Here is an 18,556-nt window from a genome sequence, read left to right as displayed (position 1 = left end):
TCTTTTAAGAATGACTTTATTTATCTGTAATACTGTACATCATATCAGTAAACTTGAATTTGCAACAATTTTCTTCTTCATATTAAACTTCATGCATCTGTTCAGTCTGTAACAAAAATGTGCCGTTCTTACTCCTATGTCAAAATCATTTCTATTGATGTTTGGAGTGATATCTTTTAAAGAGTAAGGCACAAAAGGTAAAATGTATTAAACTTTGATTTTAATGCTTTTTAACATGCAGGAGTCTTCCAACGGTTCAAGGAGTCTGAGTCACGTACTATGACTTTATGGATTTCTACACTTATCTCACATAGATTGCATACAAATGTTTTTTATTTCTAAACCGTGGTGCCCTGTTGGCTTAATATATTTTATTTCTGTATTTTACACTTTATTTTTACCATTTGTTAACGGATGAGAGCGTTTCATGTATTTACTATAATAACACCACATGACCGGAGGTACAACGTTTAGCATGAATGGGTAAACAAGGAAGTAATGGAGTTAAGGAACTACCAGCGGATGTGTTAAAAGAAATTGTAAGTGTGAAAAAGCGAAAACAAAAACAAAAAATCATATCAAAAGGGATATTACACAAGTAGCAATTAAAACAAAATATGATAGCTGGTGTCTCGCCTGGTGGAATAATTCTCTTCAGGCTCAAAAGACACTAAGCAATCACTATCAGGTTGATTGCTTTATTTAAATATGAACATATGGTTATTGGTGTAGACATAGTACGTGACTAGGCATCTTTAAGTCATGACAGACAAACACTGTCATTCCGCGTAAAATCATCAGAGTGCTTTTGGTCCTATGATCCATAGTCACTGTTAGGTATCCCACGATACAGTGTAGCAGAGAGATAAGACAATAGATGTGGAGGTCTTTCTTCACCCTTGACAAGTTCCGAACTCAGGAGGTAGAGAAGCTAAAGAAAAAAGACAGAGAACAATTTTAGGGTCAACTACTTAGAGATATTTTCAACATTCGGGTCACTGACGATCTGTGTCAGTGTGCTCACTTATTTTACACTGTTACCACAGCTACACAGTTAATTTGGGCATTGGGCTCCAGCAAGCTAGCTTAAGGAAGCACGGCTGTGGATTCCTGATCTGTGAGCTCATAGTTCAAACTTTCAGACTCTTGGTTCACTTGAGGTTTCAGACAGAATTCTCTAAAAAAAAATGTAAAAAATAAAATAGGACATAGATGTTGAAAACTGGGAAAATAAACATTGTTTCCCTATATTTTACAGCAATTAGGTAAAACATAATTATGTGTAGGCTATGTGTGTCAGAGTGTATGTTTAAAAATACTCTGTTGCCTGCTGAGGGAGAGGCAAGCAGATGTTATTCTGGAGGCTCGTATTGCATCGTAATTATGTCCTCAAGTAAGAGTGGTTTGTGTCCTCAGAAGACTGATGACCATCGCAAAGCAACACTGAGTTTAGTGACTGGGAGTGACCAGAACATGTAAACACTCCAGTGGTGCACTCAGTGGGAACATAGTGAGAAAATATAAAAAAAAAATGTTCTAACTTATTCCAAAATTTCTGAGTTTTCTTATAAACTATTGGATGTTGTTGGTTAGTTGCATGTATGAAATTCTTAGGAAAATAAAATACATCAACCACTGATTTCTAGTAAAGGCCAGAGGAGGATTATAAGGATATTTAGACCCCTGGATATCTCTTGGAGCTATCAGAGTAAATGATGTGAGGAGGAATTATGCACAGTACTGGTTGTACTTTAATTTAAAACTAGTTATTTTAACAGAAGGCTAAAATTTATTCTCACTATTAGGAGCCTGAGAAAAATTTTGAATTAAACAGATTTTTCTCCAGTTCTATATGTAGTAAAGCCTCTCCTTTTACCTATCATCACATCATTAACACTTTGCACATCCCAATTTAATGGGATATGGGCCAGCTGCCCATATGGCCCCTGGAAAAAAATCTCAGTATGGTCAAGGTCTTTTCTATCTCACTAATTATCATCGACTCCAGCTCTGGTCCTTAAAACAAATCTGATCAGATGCAAAATGATCAAACTAAATTTAGTCTAAACACAATTTTAAATGATTTCCTTATCTTTTAATCACAGATTGTCTTTATTCTTTAAAGCTTTCAAACCACTGACTCGAGTTTGATCACTTTAAAACTTACCTTCCAGCCAGAGCGCCTCATCCTCCCCGCTGCTGCCTAATGCGCTGCGTAAAGGTACCGGTTCCTCCCGGTTAAGAGGGCCTGCTGGTTCTTGTACCGGACCAGAGCCAAGGCGATCTCCGCGTTCCACAGGGTGCCCTCCTGCGCGCACCGAAAGTCTATTTCCTTTCCTTTTGCCATCACCACGGTGAAGTACACCATTCCTCTCTTGTACTCCACACACTCCACTGTCTCCATGCGCTCGAAGAGTAACTCCTTGGCCCCGGATGTCCACGCCGACCCCTGCGTGTTATTACCGCCGCCTTTGCAGCTGTGCAGACGGAGTCCTTCCTCCGTGAGGACGCAGCGCTTCTTCTTCCACAGCTGGAGAAGCCCGCTGCTGCGCTTCTCCAACAGCCCGTCTCTAATCACTTTGACCGGTAAGGACATGACCTGAACTCAGACTTACACTGTGCAATCTACAGCAGATATATCCATTAACCTGATTTTAAACACCGACTTTTTCAGGCCGCCTGACTGTAAGGATAATAACCTATAAGCTTCTTCAGTGACAGGTGGCTGGCCGGTCTGCTCAGATATGTTTGGACATGCCCGGCTCCTCTGCGGACCTTCTCCTGCTCCAGCTGCTGCTCCCCGCCTCCTCACTGGTGACGGTAAAATATCCGGGCTGTTTATGAATCCTCTGCGTGATGCGCGTGCGTGAGAGTCGGTGTGTGAATGGTAATGGGTTCGTCACAGTCGCCCTCACTCCAACACTCTGAGTGTGTTGCTACTAAAACTGCTTCATTAATGACAGAGGCGTAGCCAGAATTTTTTTTATAAGGGTGGCCAGGCAATAACCAATGTTCACTGAGGGGGGCCGAAAGCGGATACTAGGCACCAGAACCTCAGATGATATTTGAAAAGTCACGAGCAAAACATCCATATTTTCTAAATAAAGACTAACTATACTTTCCTACAGCCTTTGCTAACAAATAGACGCATATATTTAAAGGGGAACACCGTTTTTTTTTACATTGGCCCCTTGATTTTATTTTATTACATCATCTTCTACTGAACCCTTATTAGTTTGGTGTCATATGTAGCTGTTCTGAAGATATTCGTTTTTTTTATATCCAAGTAACGTCTTCCTATGGGCAACAAGTTGAAGGCACAAACTAAAATAATAATTTATTCTTTATGGTACGCCAGCATTCATAACATGTAGGCGAATCACTGTCCCCCAGACATCCGAGGTTATATTTTTTATTTTATGTTTTTTAAAAACAAAGTGGAGTGTGTATGACGTCATCCGTGCGCGCCAGCTACCATTCATTCTTCCTGTCCGCTGAACTGCTGCTAGTTTTACTCACATGCCTGGAAGATGTCTAGTGCTACAACCACAGATGATCTCACTCTCGAACATTCAGATTAGCTAGCCGAATGAATATAAGGGGTAGAGCGTAGCCGCCTGTGGCCTGCGCTGCCTGTCACAACTCCAGTCCGGCACGCGGATGATAAAAGGTATAGTGGATAAAACTTCGTTTTGAGTTCTGGGGCATAAATCAATCATCATTGCCATTAATTAACTTCTTGTATCAATAAACATTCTCATAAAATTAATATTTACAAGCACTGATATCTACATGAATGAATTATTTAATACCTTATATATTTTAAAGCTTCCTAATCATAATAGCAATTTTTTTAATGCACAGAGGTGGAGTGTTAGATGAAAACAGAGATGAGTCATTATGTTGGTAACCTTTTACAATTAAGCACACACAATTAGGGAAGACCAGGAGAACTGAGGGAACTAAGTAGTCAGGTGATAAAGTAAGGCAAGGCAAGTTCATTTGTATAGCACAATTCACTAAAAAGACAATTAAATTTGTTTTAAATGAATAAAACAATAAAAATAGAAAGTTTTTAACTTTGATTAAAAATGACTCTGCCTTTTATAGAACTTTTACAGTCCTCTCTGAGTTTGTTCCTGATAAGTGGAGCATAGGAACTAAATGCTGCTTCTTCATTTTTGGTTCTAGTTCTGGGTGGACAGAGTAGGCTTAAACTAGAAGACCTGAGTGGTCTTGGAGGTTGATACACTGACAACCAATCTGTTATGTATTGAGGTGCTGATCTATTCAGTGATGTATAGACTAACAGAAGGATTTTAAAGTTTATTATCTGAGCTACAGGCAGCCAGTGTAAGCACTTCAGAACTGGGCTGATGTGCTCTACTTTCTTAGTTCTAGTGAGAACACTGGCAGCAGTGTTTTGGATCAGCTGCAGCTGTCCTGTGGACTTTTTAGGCAAAGCTATGAAGACACTGTTGCAATAGTCAATTCTACTAAAAATAAATGCATGAATGAGTTTTTTCTAGATCCTGCTTGGACATTAGACCTTTAATACTCTTCAGGTGATTAGAGGCTGAATTAGTTACTGTCTTTATGCGCCTCTGAAGGTGCAGATCTGAGTCCATCATGGCACCAAGATTTCAGCCATAATCAGTGGATTCTAGCTGTAGCAGCTGAAGCTGTGAGCTAAATTCGGATCTCAAATTCAGTAGCTTAGTTTTGTTTTTATTCATTCAGAACAAAATTGGTACATCTCTATATTGATCTGTTCTCAGCATTTTGCCAATGCTTCCATGGGGTCATAGTCACTTGGTAATATTGTGATGTTAAGCTATGTGTCACCTGCATAGTTATGGTGATTGATCTTGTTGTTTTTTATATTCTGAGCTAAAATTTTGAATTGTTTCTTAGTAAGAAGTCAGTATGATGTTTCACGTTACTTTAGGGTACTCAAAACTTTAGTTAATAGAACAGAAGATACTACTAAGGTAATTACTGGTTCCTCAGTAAACACTTGGTATGATTCTTGACTCTACAAAATCCATAAAATAATGGCTAGGCATTAATCTGGTTCTCTGACAGCAGTATCATTGACAGGAGGCAAGATTTTCATAAGATGTGACCTCACAGGTGTAGGGTTTATTCCCTGTTTTTGTAGTAATTAACCAGCAGTCCCCTAATAAGTACTGTTAACCACCCTTTAGTTATATATTATTGCCTATTTGATTTCTGTGGTAACTACCTCTTAGTTCTTGATTAATGATTGTTTCTTCAGTAAATGCCCATTAGTTCCTGTGTTTCCCAGGTAACTTAAGCCTTAGTCCCATAATAAGGCTGCATGGGCTGGGTATTCCCCACTAAGTACTGATCAACTACCCATTAGTTCCTGATCAGTTCCTTGGATGTTCTCTATCATTAATCATATTTTTTGTACCTAAATGTATCAAAATGTTCTTCTAAAATGTTTAAGAAAGTGAAAAAAAAGACACAGTCGCAATGTAATGCAAAATGTTATTTTATGAGTTGCACCTGATAATCAAGCACATTGAGTAATACTACAAATAATACTGTAAAAAATACACGAAGGTTTTAAAAATATCCAATACAAACATCTTACAAGAGTGAAAGGACATTTTAATTTTTTACATATTTTGCAGTCTGACAATAGACATGTTGAGCCATTCTCCAATTTTTACAATATAGAAGCTTTATCATGTGAGCAGCATGAGGTGTGCTACTGAGTTATGAGAAAAATGAATAAAATGTAAAGTGGCATCTCTTTTAAATATAAATTCACGTAAACAACCTGGCTTCTGTATTTCTCTTTCAATGAACTTGTGCAAAAACACATGCCTTTTGTTTTTTTATAGCATATAATTGTATTTGAAGAAAGAGGACACTGAGTCTTTATTTGATTTATCACTGAACTATTTCTGAAAAGTAATCATCCGAGTCTGTTTCTCTGTTTCAACTGCTAAATATGAAGTTAAAGCATTAGCACAAGTCAGTGTACAGTTAAAGAGATTGATTAAATAGACATAGTGTGATTAAATTGATCTATTTTTTGATCATACTCTGCTAGATTTTCAGAAAGTGGTGGATTAAGAGGAAAAAACATTTTCAATCTTTGTGTTGTGATCTCTAGAAATTTTCTAATGCAGTGCTGGATGAAGGATGCCTCCTCCAGATTAGTTGTAGCAGCTGCCGTCTGCATGGAAAGTAGTTTAGCGTGAAGCAGACATGCCACACTGGACCTCACTGGGTGTGCGCCAACGCTCCGGCTCCTAGTCCATACCCGAATCCCTTGGGACCAAAGTTTTTGCCGTAACAGGCTGTTGGAAGTAGAAAGAGAGTGTCATCAATTTCCACTCCTAAATAGCATTGCCATATCGCCGACTGAAGGCTGCTTAGTCATAAATGCGTCAAACAAAACCTTTAACTGAATGGAGTCAAAACAGAGAATTTGCTTGTCACTTCCTCTATCAGTCATATTGATAGGCACCCCTGGTAATGATGTGGAAAGCCTTTCAAGAAGTTAATCAAAAACTCTATTCTTTGTATTCTGTAACCTGGAAAAATTCTGAAGGGAAATTAGAAACTGTCATAAAATTATTTTTTGTTAAAAGAATTAAAGCATAAGTGCCAACATTTGTGCCTCTTTGCTTATGGTAGAAAAAACAATGTCTGGATAATTTTTTACTTTTATATTAAAGGGACCATATTATTTGATCTAATCTAATCTGATATAATATAAAATAAAATTGAAGTTTTTTTTATGATTATCTGTATGAATATTCTAGTGCTAAAATAACTTTTGACTTTATGATCCCCAAGATTATAGGGGACAATTGTTTTGCTGATGAAATGTGAGACATTATAGAAGGTGTTTGACTATGTTATTTTAAACTAACACACCTTTTAAAAAAATAGCATAATGCTGGTTGTAATGGTTTAGGAAAGTTTAATTGTATACGAACCTGGAGGGCCTGATATAACAGATTCAACCCATAATTCTGCTCTCTTGAAGAAACTACAGATGGAGATTTAGTCATTTTTTCCCCTTTATACTTAAGGTTACTTGGGTTTTTCTTGCAATTGTTGGACTTAAATCAGCCTGCCATGCTGTATCATTCCCTTGAATACTTAAACATCCTCTTGGTGACTAAATCAAACAATTCTATGTAGAAGAGTGGGTCAAAATCGCCAAGTCTTTGTAATTATTACTAACCCTTGATGCAAGTTCTTTTACCTGTATGGGTGACTTAACCAGTAGGTTTAAGAGGTAATAATTGCTTTTCACATAGGGCAAGCTTGAATTGAATAGCATTTTTAACTTGTACCGGTATTTAGTTAGGTTATAATTGTCTGGTATTAAAATGTATGTTGTAACCTTAATAAATTAATTCAAGTGTGAAAACAGAATATAAATGTAAATCCCTTTATTGTCCCACAATGGGGAAATTCACTCTCTGCATTTTAACCCATCCCCTCGGGGAGCAATGGGCTGCCATTGTGTGGCGTCCAGAGAGCAGTGTGGGGTTAAGGGTCTAGTTCAGGAGCCCCAGAGTGCAGGATGTGCTGATCGAACCGGGTACTTGAGACCTTCTCAGAGCACAAGTGCACTGCTCTTAACCACTAGGCGAAAACTCCCCCACACATTTAGCTATGCCTCAAAACATTTGAACTGCAGATTTTAGGAGGCTGTTAGAAATTTTCAAAAAGTTTATTCAATAAAAATGTTTAATACATTGAATTTTAAGAGTTTGCTTATAGCTTATCCAACATCGAGACCAATAATCTTTAGATATAGATGGGATAATTTTCTTTATTTTTATTAAATTCTTCATTAATGTACTATATTAAGATACTATTTTTCTAAAGCTGGTCCAGAATTTTTATAGACTGCAAGATATGTTTTTACAGTGACCTGCTGTGTTATTGCTCCCCCTGCTGTTGTAATGTACTCATTACAATCACATATTTAAAACAAAAATATTGTACACGTGAGTGGTGCGTATTAATTAAATGTGATGAGTGTCAGTGAGTTTTATAACTGGGCAGTATTTATTCTGCTCTAAGCATCTTTTAAAAGTATTGATATGTGTAACTGCTTATTGTGGCAACTTTTCTCATTAAGATGGGACTCAGTCTTTGTAATTAAAAGCCCATTACCAACACATATTGTTGCTGATTCCTCCCAACTTTTTAAAGTTTTTGTTGTTAATCCAGTAGATGAATAGTCTCTTTTCTTCCCCCCTTGTTTTTACAATCCTAACAAAAACTTAAAGGGTTGAAGTTGATGAAGAAGTACATTTGTTCTCATTTTCTAATTCAAGAATTTCTCTCCTCTAGATTCTCATGTTTCATCATTATGCACAATCCTTCATGACTATTCTTTTTTTCCCTTCATAAACTTTTTATAAATTCAGTAAGACTGAAAGTGGCTCTTTTAAAAGTTAAGGTCCAAACCTGCTTTATGTTGCATTTAGGTTAAAGCTCAGTGACTATTTTCCTGATTATAAGCCTAAAGAAGAAGATCAAGATGTTCCATCATAAACCATTTAAAGAATGAAGTATCCCTTCCATACCAGAGTGTTATGGATTTACATACATGGATAAAATTGATTTTCTCATAATTTTGAATATATGGCTTATACAGTACCTTTACAGTAGATTTCTCCTTCCTTATCAGCTAGTGTGGTCGACTCAAGACTTTTCCCACATGTGGCACAGGTGAAACATCCAATCTTATGCCAAGACTTGAAAGAAGCGAAAAATCACTATTCAAATGGTCAACATATGGATGTGGATGGTTTGCCTATGTGAGGTTTTCTTACATTTCCTGCTCCAATCACTTTCTCAGCAGCATAGACAGCCTTGCCACACCGGGGGCATCTATCTGACCCTCCAAACTTCTGTGCTATCTTAGAGGGGTTTGGATTGGTGGTTGGGCGATGAGGGGCAGGTCTGATAGACAAGGAGGGGAAAACTATTAATAACGAAGAGCCCTCAATGGCTAGTTATTAGTAATTAAATGTGTGTGGGAGTATTACTCACATTTCCTGTTTAATACCCAATGATTCTCCTTTGTCCATGCTGAGGGTCCCGGCACCCTGACCATACCCATAGCCTTTTGGTCCATATTTCTTGCCATAGCATGCCTTGCAGTAGACTTCATCCATATGGACAGCTACAGTTGTGCTGTCCAAGTTCTTCCCACACACCACTATACAAATATATTGACATTCACAGACAAGAACAAATGCAATATATTATTGTTTGCATATTTGTGCTGTTTAAGGGTGTTTAGACAAGTTCCAAACGTCTTCCTTATATGGCAAAGCATTTCTGGAAAAGCATGCTCTCATCTAAACTCGACTGCAGGAATGTTAGATAACAAAGCGGGGACACAAATATCACAATTATCTACTCAGAACTCCTTGAACTGATGGGCCGATTTTGCAACTACAGCTTGAAGTCTAAAGTTCAGAGTGAGAGGCAACTTTATCCTTCAAAAAAGCAAAAAATACATAATTTTGTTTTCCTTTATGTGTTTTAAGAAAATATCTGTTTCAAATTTCCATGTGTGTTTAATACCTCACAAAATGTGATTCAGTGTAATAACTAAGATAATCAGTTTTAATGCATAATGTTTACTCACTGCACAGGAAGCAGGACTTGTGGAAGCTCCGCCCATCGCACAGGACTTCCTCTGCAAAGTAAACTGTCTTTGAACAGCGGCCACATTTATTTCCTCCACCCAGAGGCATCCTTGGAAATAAAAGCAAATTAGATTAATTCTCAAAACCTACAGTGTTATCAGTTTAATAATTGTACCTTAGAAATACCCTGCAACAGGACGATTTTAATAAGTCTACACTAATAAAACAACGAAATGAAATATTGATGTTCCAGCACACAAGGAAACATCTATGAAGGAAAATGATTAGAAACTTGCAAATTAAAAGAAGCAACCGCATAGTAAAATGGTAGTTTCCAGATGCCATTTGAACATAATAAGCTACCTAAACAAAACCAAACCAAACAGAACTAACTGAACTGCTCTCTATTGGAAAGACTTCAAATATTTTGAACAATTAACATGTAATTTCCTTTTCCATATAAAATTCTTAAATACTCAATTTCAATACCTGAGAGAGGAAAGAAATAACCTGATGAAAGAAAGCCAGCTGGATTAGAGGACTAATAAATTCCCTGACAATATAGTTCATTTTTTATATGAAACACATTTTGAATTCTACATCTGTTTCTTTGTAATTCTGGTTTTATTCAAGACTCTAATTGAACGTCTCTCAGTTTACTGTGGCTTCTGTGAAGGAAAGCCAAACCAGTGTTGGAGAGTAAAAAAAGAAAAGTCATGCTAAACGGTAACAGATGAAAGTTTCTCTGTTGGAAAACAAACACAGTTAGTGTGAATGTAATGTGAAAGCATGGAAGTTGAAAGCCTCTCAGAAAGTCTAAGACTCTGGCATGCAGCCTGTTTCCACCCCGTGTGTTTCCCGACATGACCCTCCCAATCAATCCTCGTGTATCCACCTCCGCATTCCTGAGCCCCCCTCCCACACCCGCCACCACCCCTCTGTCCACATCATCTCCTGACTGTCTGTCTTGTCCCGCTGTATTTTCTGTTTATTTAAGACAGATAAAGTCCAGCGTGTAGCTATTTTGGAGCAAATGTTACTTCCTTTAATCAGTTAAGGCTTCAGAGCTCCTAAAAAACTCTTCAGTCATTTCCTATCACCCAAAGCAAATTTCCTCTTTTTTCAGAGCAAGTTCTTCCACAATGAACCCAGATAAGTTGAAGTTTCAAGAATTTGTTGTCATTGTCAAAAAAAGGCAAGAAATTGTGTTTGGGGTACAATACTTAGTAGCAGCAAGTTCCAAGTAAAGTGCACAAGAGGTAAAAGTGACACCAGTGCTTGACCCCCCCCCCCCCCCCCCCCCCTTTCAACTCACTTAAAGTGCAGCAAAGATTATTAAGTGCCATAATGCTTGCCCCCCCAACACACACACACACACACACACACACACACACACACACACACACACACACACACACACACACACTGAATAGAACTATAATAATGTCAAGGTGAATTACATTTATAAAAAGCTGTTGATTTGAATGTAGTCTTGTAGATTTTTTTTCATCTTAGCTACATGTGTAGGAGAAGTGTTTATTTGAGACATTTACCCCATTTCTGAAGTTAATGTAACACTCCAAGGTGAAGTTTACCTGTTAGCAGTAGTTCCCACTTTGCAAAATTCAGTCACTTTTGGTGATAACATGTCCACTGTCTTTGACCAGTCAGAGTTTGACAGAGATGGGGGATCTGCAGTTAACAAGTTATCTATGTCATGGATTTGTTCTGCCCAGACAATGAACCAGGTGAGTCCAATCTTCACGGGTTAATTCTCACTCTGCAGCAAGTAAATGATTGTGATCCCCAAATGTTCACTGAGACACCCAAACCCAAATAACCTGTTTGGGTTTGACATTATGTTGTTTTAGTTGCACCCCAGAGAGGTGGCCTTACCCTGAAACCCAAATTAGAAAATTGAAGGAAGACAAGTTATGGAGCTAGGTAGTTTCATTCTCTCTACTGGTTAAACGACTTTAATACTGAATGAAATTAGCAGTTTTTGCATTTGAACTGATGTATACCCAGGTTTCTACAGAAAGTATTGGGATTCCTGCATAGAAAATGTAGTTGCAGTAAAGTAGTAGTTTGAGCACAGTTACAGCCACAGACCCTCAGAGCGAGAATAAAATGCAGCTTATGTCATCAACATGAGAGTTTAGTTAAAGGACAGCGATAGGTTCATGATAACATGAAAGCAAAAAAAGACATCAGCTTACGAGGGTGCTTTTACACTCTAGAATAGCTGTGGTGCACAGGAAAACATAATGACTCCATGCATTAAGACCCTAGTTAAACCCAGGACTGTCACTGCAAGGCAACAGTGCCACCATTTTGACCTGTCTTTCCAGAACACAATATTCATGAGTGACTTCTACCAGTGATATGAAGCTGCTAACCAAATAGCATGGGCTGCATGAGATCAACAAACAAGTGTATACAGTCACTTATGAAAGGGAAAGAGGTGTCAGAGTTTTGCCTTCTGTTTATGTTTATTTTAGTTTGTAATTCTGTGTCTCACTAGTTGTTTTCTGTCAGTTTGGTATTTCTTTAGTTACTCTCTGTTGCCCCCTTGTGCCTGTCTCCTTTCCTCTTGGCTTCCTTCTAGTAAGTTCTATTCACACCTGCTCCATATTAGCTCATTAGCCCATTCTTTGCTCTCCCCCCCCCCCCCCCCCCCCCCCCCGTTTTTTTTCCTTTCTTTTTTTTCTTACCAGGATATTAAAAATTATTTAACTGAACAATATTATTTCTTTCTTCACATAAACTTACAATTGTTGTTCTTTTTATATTATTTCTACTTTGATGTAATTTTTTTATGTCACCTATCTACAGTACTTGTTATTGCCGTTGTGAGACCCAAATTTCCCAACTAATCATCTATTAGCTTAAGTTTCAGCTGTTGCCTCGTGCTAATTTAGGGAGACAAGTTGCTGAAAATTTAGAACATGAAATCAGCAGAAATCTCTTACCGACAGTCTTAAAGCATTTGAAAAAAAACAAACTGCATATTTTTAAAAATGGGATAATTTGAATGTTTGCAATTGTCTTGGATGGTTTATGTTTTTGTAAACTGCCTAAGATTACATTTTGAATTGTTGCTATATAAACTTTATTCACCTGAAGTACCAAAATGCTGATGATTAAGATCCACAAATAATCTGAGGAAATCTTACAGGACCTAGATGAGAATTGAGTTCCAATGGTCAGTTACCCTACAAGTAGGGTTTGTTTCTTACTTTTGCTACAAAGTACAACACAACTGACCTCAACCACTGGGTAACTAGAAAGTGATGCCATGCAGAGCAGTTCATTCAGTCATTAATAAGTGGATCCAATTTGGGACTCAGAGGCTCATGCTGATCTAGAGAATCATGCTGGTGTTACACTCTGAAACAAGTTATTGGTTTAACACTGCAGGTTTGGACACGTAGCTGTGCAGACAGTGTTATGGGAATGCTCTAGTAAAACAGGAAGAAATAACAGGTACTAATCAGGAAGTTCACAATCTACACGTGGCTTTGTATGAGTTTAAAGAGACTTCTTCGCTTTGCTCAACGCTTTATATTTTTCTGATGTAGGTCATAGAACTCTTTTACTATTTCCTGTAATTTATAACATTGGCTCCTGTTTTCTCCAGTGGATTTAACAATAACATTGTCTTGTGGGTTTTTTTCATCATGCATCATTAAGATATTGTAAAGTCTTTAAAGCTAAAAAAAAAAAAAAAGAAAATAGATGTGCGTTAAAAAGCATTACTCACCTAAAGTCAGTAGATGTTGGTCTGACTTGAAGGACAGAATCAAGTTGAATGCAGACTCGGTGCCAGAGGGTGTGTTCAGGAAACCAGTCGTCTAAAATGGTACTCAGTAACTACCCTTAGATTTAAGAGAGAATTTGATTCCCTGAATTTCCCAGTGGTGGAGGTTAAAGCAAAAAGCTGTTAATTCTCTTCTATGTTGGTCCAGATGTATTGAAAGGCAAAAACTTCGCCTGTTGTGAGAGAAGAGTGCAAAGCACTGAGGAAGAGGGAAGTTTTTTGGGTAACTCGCCAAGCCAGAGAGACATTAGAGTAAAAGTGGGTGGGGTCAGAGGTGATTAAGAGAGGCAGTGGTCTGTCTTGTCTTTCAAAATGTAAAATCCTGTTAACCCTAAAAAGTTACTGAAGGTGTCTTAATGTGTCCCTTTTTTCTCATAAATCCAAGTCTTTATGTCTTAATGTCAAGGAAAGTTCAGATTGAAGGGTGGGGTTCTGTTAGGAACCAATGACTTGTAAATATCTTACCTGCAGTAAATAACTTTAAATCATCTTAATAGCAGTGGTTTGCATTGATTACAGTTTACACTTTATAAAATGAAAGAAATTATTAAATCAAATATTAATCAATATTCCGGTCAAAAATAAGGACCTCTTTATGAACCCAGATGGTTGCCATGGTTATATTATAGATTAACACATACAAGCTAAGACAATCCTCAGGATGCTCAGACCAGCACAGGGCATCAAATAACCTATTAATATCTTTCAACCCTATGCATGAAAAAAAAAATAATAATTTTTTCATTTTGGTTTGGTGAAACGCTGTCAGACACAGGGTTTCCTCAGGGGTGTATCCTAGTCTCCGTTTATATATCTGATACACAATTGACTGCATTAAACACTGTACATACAGTAATTAAACAGATGCCTGTTTAGCAAGTTGCAAGAAGGGCTTGGAAAGAATACATTTTGTAAGAAAGTTCAATCTGGAATCAATAACATGCTAAAGATTTTATTTCACAGGTGTGTTGTAGAACTGTTTTGACATGAGGTTGTATTGCCCGGAATAGCACCCTACCCTTAAAAGATAAGAACTGCCTGGTTATTCCTCTTACAAAGACCAGAAAACAGCATTTGGCACCCCCCAAAGAGCAATGTGGAACATCAAAGTTGTGGCCTTATCTTTATTTATATATTCCACCTTTCATATACTTTAATTTGTTTAGTTATTAATGAAACACTGTTCTGTCTTATAAACATGCATTTCCGGGAATCTGTTGTTGGTACACAGGCTAAAACATGCAAAAGGCTCAAAAATAAACAAGGATGGAGCAGAAATGGCTGGAGGTCAGCTGTTCTAACTGTAGGCTCTGAATTTAAATTGAGTTTAAGGTCCACATTAATGTTCAACTGGGTGGTGTTTAGCTATTGAAGGCTTAGACACTATTTTTATTTTATATTAAAGGTATAGAGGAGGATGTTGTTTTTCTGGGTGGATGATCAAAATAAGTGGTCCTCCTAATTGTCAGTCATTCTGGTGATATGTTTACATAAGGCCATACTACGTGCTCATCTCCATTTTTACTTAGCGCTGGTGAGTCAGACATAGTGGGAAAATTGCAAATCTTCTTTTGGAAAGTAAGCTTGTATGAGTGATGCAAACAGCAACTTTTAAACAGAGCGTGCACGAGGAGGAATGGGCTCGTGCACACTCTTGCACGCGATTGATAGGCGTTCCCTCTCGGGAGCGGGTACAGGGTTGTGCATGTGCATTTTTTTTTCTTTTACCTTTATGTTTGGGCAAAAAAATTAAGCATTTCTTAGTTCCACGGAGCAATGTTATTAGTTTTTTCCTCTAAGCTAAAAATTTTTCAACAGTAACCAACTATATATTGTGTATGATATTATTTGTAATACAGATGCTTAATTTGTAAGAGACTGTTTAGAAACTGACCTTTGGAATCTGATGAATCAACAATGTCATTTTGAAGTACCTCCAAGTTTATTACCACAACATGAAGTGACATTTAGAGGCTAAGGTTGCATTGCTTAATGGATGAGAAGGAACGAGGAGAAGCTCACTGAAGCATCTTGTTAAAATAAAATGAAACATTATCAGTTTTCTATTGTATTTAAGTTGCAAACATTTATTTCACAACAGATGAATACAAAAAGAAAATATTATATTTAAGATTTAAAAATAAACACAAAACACAGACAGTAAATAAAATGAAATATACAAAACTTGAATTAAATCATCTGCAAAAAGTATTGACATTTCATTGTTAATATTGGCAAGCTGTAAATAATGGCATAAAAAGCATTGATTATACTGTCGATATTATAACCCCAGCTAAAGAAAAGAGAGAGTGCTTGGTAGAAAGGACAGTGCATGACATATACTGTTTTCCAACTTCTTATTATCTTGCAATAATTTTTAGTGTTAAGAACCAGCTGTGGTAACCAAATGTTACAACACTTTAACATTATTCTCAAAAGGCTTAACAAATGGTGTAAAAGTTGAAAAAATTATCCAAACATTGGTGTGGTGGGCTGAGCAAGAACCCTAAGGACCAGCAATAAAAGCATGGCAATAGTTTGTCTCTGCTGCCCTCATGTGGTCATTGTGAAAATTAAAGGATTAATAACCTTTGGAATGGTTTTTTTTCTCCCTTTTTTTTCTTGCTCATTTGGTTAGAATATGTTTGTCATGAAAAGTGTCTGAATCCTTGTGGATCTGGATCCAGATTTGATATCTCTGTTTAAAAAGATTCGGCCGCCTTCTTTTTCAAACTGTATGGGCCTTAATTATTGTTTAATTTTATCATCAGTACTGGAAGAAACGGACTGTGCATGTGGATGAAGGGATTTTTGTTCATCTTATCTGGAAGCTATTTGCTACACTCTGTTTAACCTGAGAAAAACTTATGGCTTTAAGTTATTGGTGACATTTAGTGACGACAGATCTTGAAACATTTAGAGCTAATGGGTGCTGTGAAACTCTCTAGTTCCCTGTTTACTCAAAACATAACCACATAAAAAAAATCACTTAGGACATTAAACAAACAGGATATTATATCTCAAAAACATGAAGCTGTATTCAAGCACAACAGAGCCAGGCGAAGTGTGTGTCTAGTAGGTCAAAAACCGATAGGATCAGCTGGTTTTCTTAGATACTGTAGAAATCAATCTAATTGGATAATTTGATTAAATTTTCTCTGCAAATTTGAGATTATATGTGTCGTGAATTGGCTCTAAAAAAGAAATAAACTGAATTTAATCATTTTGAAGTACCTTGAATTTATTTGATTTGAATTGATAGTTTGGATATGTTGTTTCTTTTTGCATGTATTGAAGGGAAATGTTCTTGATTTAAAAAACAAAAAACAAAAGACAAACTTGAAGTCAGTTATTATAAACGAAAAGTTCCTTGACTTTCATACCAGGCTAATGAAGAATAAAAAAAAACAATGAAAATATCTTCATTAGTGTTTTGTGAATAATAATGTGCCAATAAATGTGCGCTACTGAATATTTTAATTTGCCTACACTTGCCTCTCCCCTTTAAAATATAATCCAGTCAATGATATTACACTATTGCACAAAAAGCTAAATTATTTTAAGGGCTTTGAAGATTTTTTTAATCAAATATAAAAAAGGTGTAAAAATTTCAAGTATAAATTTAAAAAAGTTGCACCTTATTTGGCTAGCCTCTATTAGATTGATATGTCGTCAATAGTTACCTTAACCTTGTATGAGTTGAGGTAAGTATGAGCAAATGTGGATTCAAGAAGGTTCTTCAATTAAGAAGGAGAAAAGTTCTAATTTATCAGCATGTTTTTTCCAGATTTTACATGCAAAACTAAGTATTTCTCTATTGGGATATTCTGTTTCTTGATTTGTCTGAAAGAGTCCGGGCATTAAACTGTTACAATCCAGAACTAATTTTTAAATTAGAAAAAGATGTAACTTTGTTCATATCTTATTTTGAAGAGCTGGATTTCAATTTTGTAAAGCACAAAATCTAACACTTTAGATAAACCCACTAATAAACTTATTCATATGATTTATCTTGTCTGTGGCTGATGTATTTTACTGGCTACTTGATTTACAACTTGTTTGTGTGAAGCCTGTTTTACACATCGGATACAGTTTAAAACAGGATGTGGTATAGTGTCACCATCCAGTGGTAACAATACTGTCAAACAAAGTTAGAGACTATACCGGTAACTCATAAACAAGACAGAGCCATTATACTAGAGAGATAAGCTCATAAAAAAGGTCTAAATTATCTCGGAGTGCCTTTAAATTTGACATTGATTAACCAGCTATGTTTGTAACTTTAGTGTGTTGATCCAACACAAATGCAGAGATTTTATTTAGGCTACACTTGTAGCTTCAGACAACAAGCGTAAACCCAAATCTCCCCTAAGTCTGCCCCTTAGTGACCGGGACACAAGTGTCCCTTTGTTAAAACAGCGACTGTCTCTAGAGAGGGGACATGCCTCAGGGGACATCTGAAGATTAGCTATGTCATTACCCCTTCCAACCCACACAACCCTACTCAAACCACACACTCACTGCACACACTTACACACCACTTCCCATAATCCTCTGTCACAAGTCACTTCCCATTTTTCTGAAACACAGGGACAAAGCAACAGATCATGTGGGATTTTTGTTGATTTTATGGTTACAGAAGTTTTACAGTTTTTATTTATCTGTTTAGAGCTGAAGAAAACAGAGGAGTCACCCTGGGTTTAATGTTAGGATTGATAGGTGAGTAATGTGCCAAATATTAATAGTAGAGCATCTCATGTTTACAGTATGCATTGGAAAAACGATCTCGAAATAAGTAAAAATGTCTTAGATTAAGTGCATTTACCCTTAATTTGAGTAGGTAAATGAGAGAGTTTGCCAATGGAATTAGTATTTTTACTCTTAAAATAAGATATTTAGATAAAATGCACTTGAAATAAGACAATACAATTATGTTTTCTTTTTTTAAATGTAAATAGTCTTGTTCCATTGGCAAAATGTATCTTTTACCTGCTCAATCCAAGAACAAATGCACTCATTTTAAGAAAAAAAATGACTTATCTGAATTTGGATTTTTCCAGTATGGAGAAGC

At 36.7% G+C, this 18,556-nt stretch overlaps 2 protein-coding genes across 2 annotated transcripts; both read right to left on the bottom strand.

Annotated features, from left to right (window-relative positions):
- Positions 1-2,903, bottom strand: phlda3 (pleckstrin homology-like domain, family A, member 3). The gene is made up of 2 exons (XM_038287315.1): positions 2,168-2,903; positions 1-931 (listed from the first exon to the last, which is right to left on the bottom strand). The coding sequence occupies exon 1, from the start codon at positions 2,594-2,596 to the stop codon at positions 2,204-2,206; it is 393 nt and encodes a 130-aa protein (XP_038143243.1). The 5' UTR covers positions 2,597-2,903; the 3' UTR covers positions 1-931; positions 2,168-2,203.
- Positions 2,904-5,969: 3,066 nt separating this feature from the next.
- LOC119784983 (cysteine and glycine-rich protein 1-like) lies at positions 5,970-13,730 on the bottom strand. The gene is made up of 6 exons (XM_038287322.1): positions 13,429-13,730; positions 9,665-9,774; positions 9,061-9,229; positions 8,841-8,970; positions 8,666-8,762; positions 5,970-6,335 (listed from the first exon to the last, which is right to left on the bottom strand). The coding sequence occupies exons 2-6, from the start codon at positions 9,771-9,773 to the stop codon at positions 6,259-6,261; spliced, it is 582 nt and encodes a 193-aa protein (XP_038143250.1). The 5' UTR covers position 9,774; positions 13,429-13,730; the 3' UTR covers positions 5,970-6,258.
- Between the last annotated feature and the right edge of the window lie 4,826 nt (positions 13,731-18,556).

Source organism: Cyprinodon tularosa, unplaced genomic scaffold (assembly GCF_016077235.1).
Source record: "Cyprinodon tularosa strain WSP-4 unplaced genomic scaffold, ASM1607723v1 ctg239, whole genome shotgun sequence".
Classification (NCBI taxonomy): domain Eukaryota; kingdom Metazoa; phylum Chordata; class Actinopteri; order Cyprinodontiformes; family Cyprinodontidae; genus Cyprinodon; species Cyprinodon tularosa.
This window is presented reverse-complemented; position numbering and strand designations above follow the sequence as displayed.

What these genes read in the sequence shown, in the direction of transcription:
- LOC119784983 (XM_038287322.1), bottom strand. Translation starts at nt 9,773, where the DNA reads ATGCCTCTGGGTGGAGGAAATAAATGTGGCCGCTGTTCAAAGACAGTT. An exon ending in TTGGGTATTAAACAGGAAAT is followed by an intron (nt 8,971 to 9,060) that starts GTGAGTAATACT and finishes CTTGTCTATCAG; the next exon opens with ACCTGCCCCTCATCGCCCAA. An exon ending in AAGTGATTGGAGCAGGAAAT is followed by an intron (nt 8,763 to 8,840) that starts GTAAGAAAACCT and finishes GCTTCTTTCAAG; the next exon opens with TCTTGGCATAAGATTGGATG.
- phlda3 (XM_038287315.1), bottom strand. Translation starts at nt 2,596, where the DNA reads ATGTCCTTACCGGTCAAAGTGATTAGAGACGGGCTGTTGGAGAAGCGC.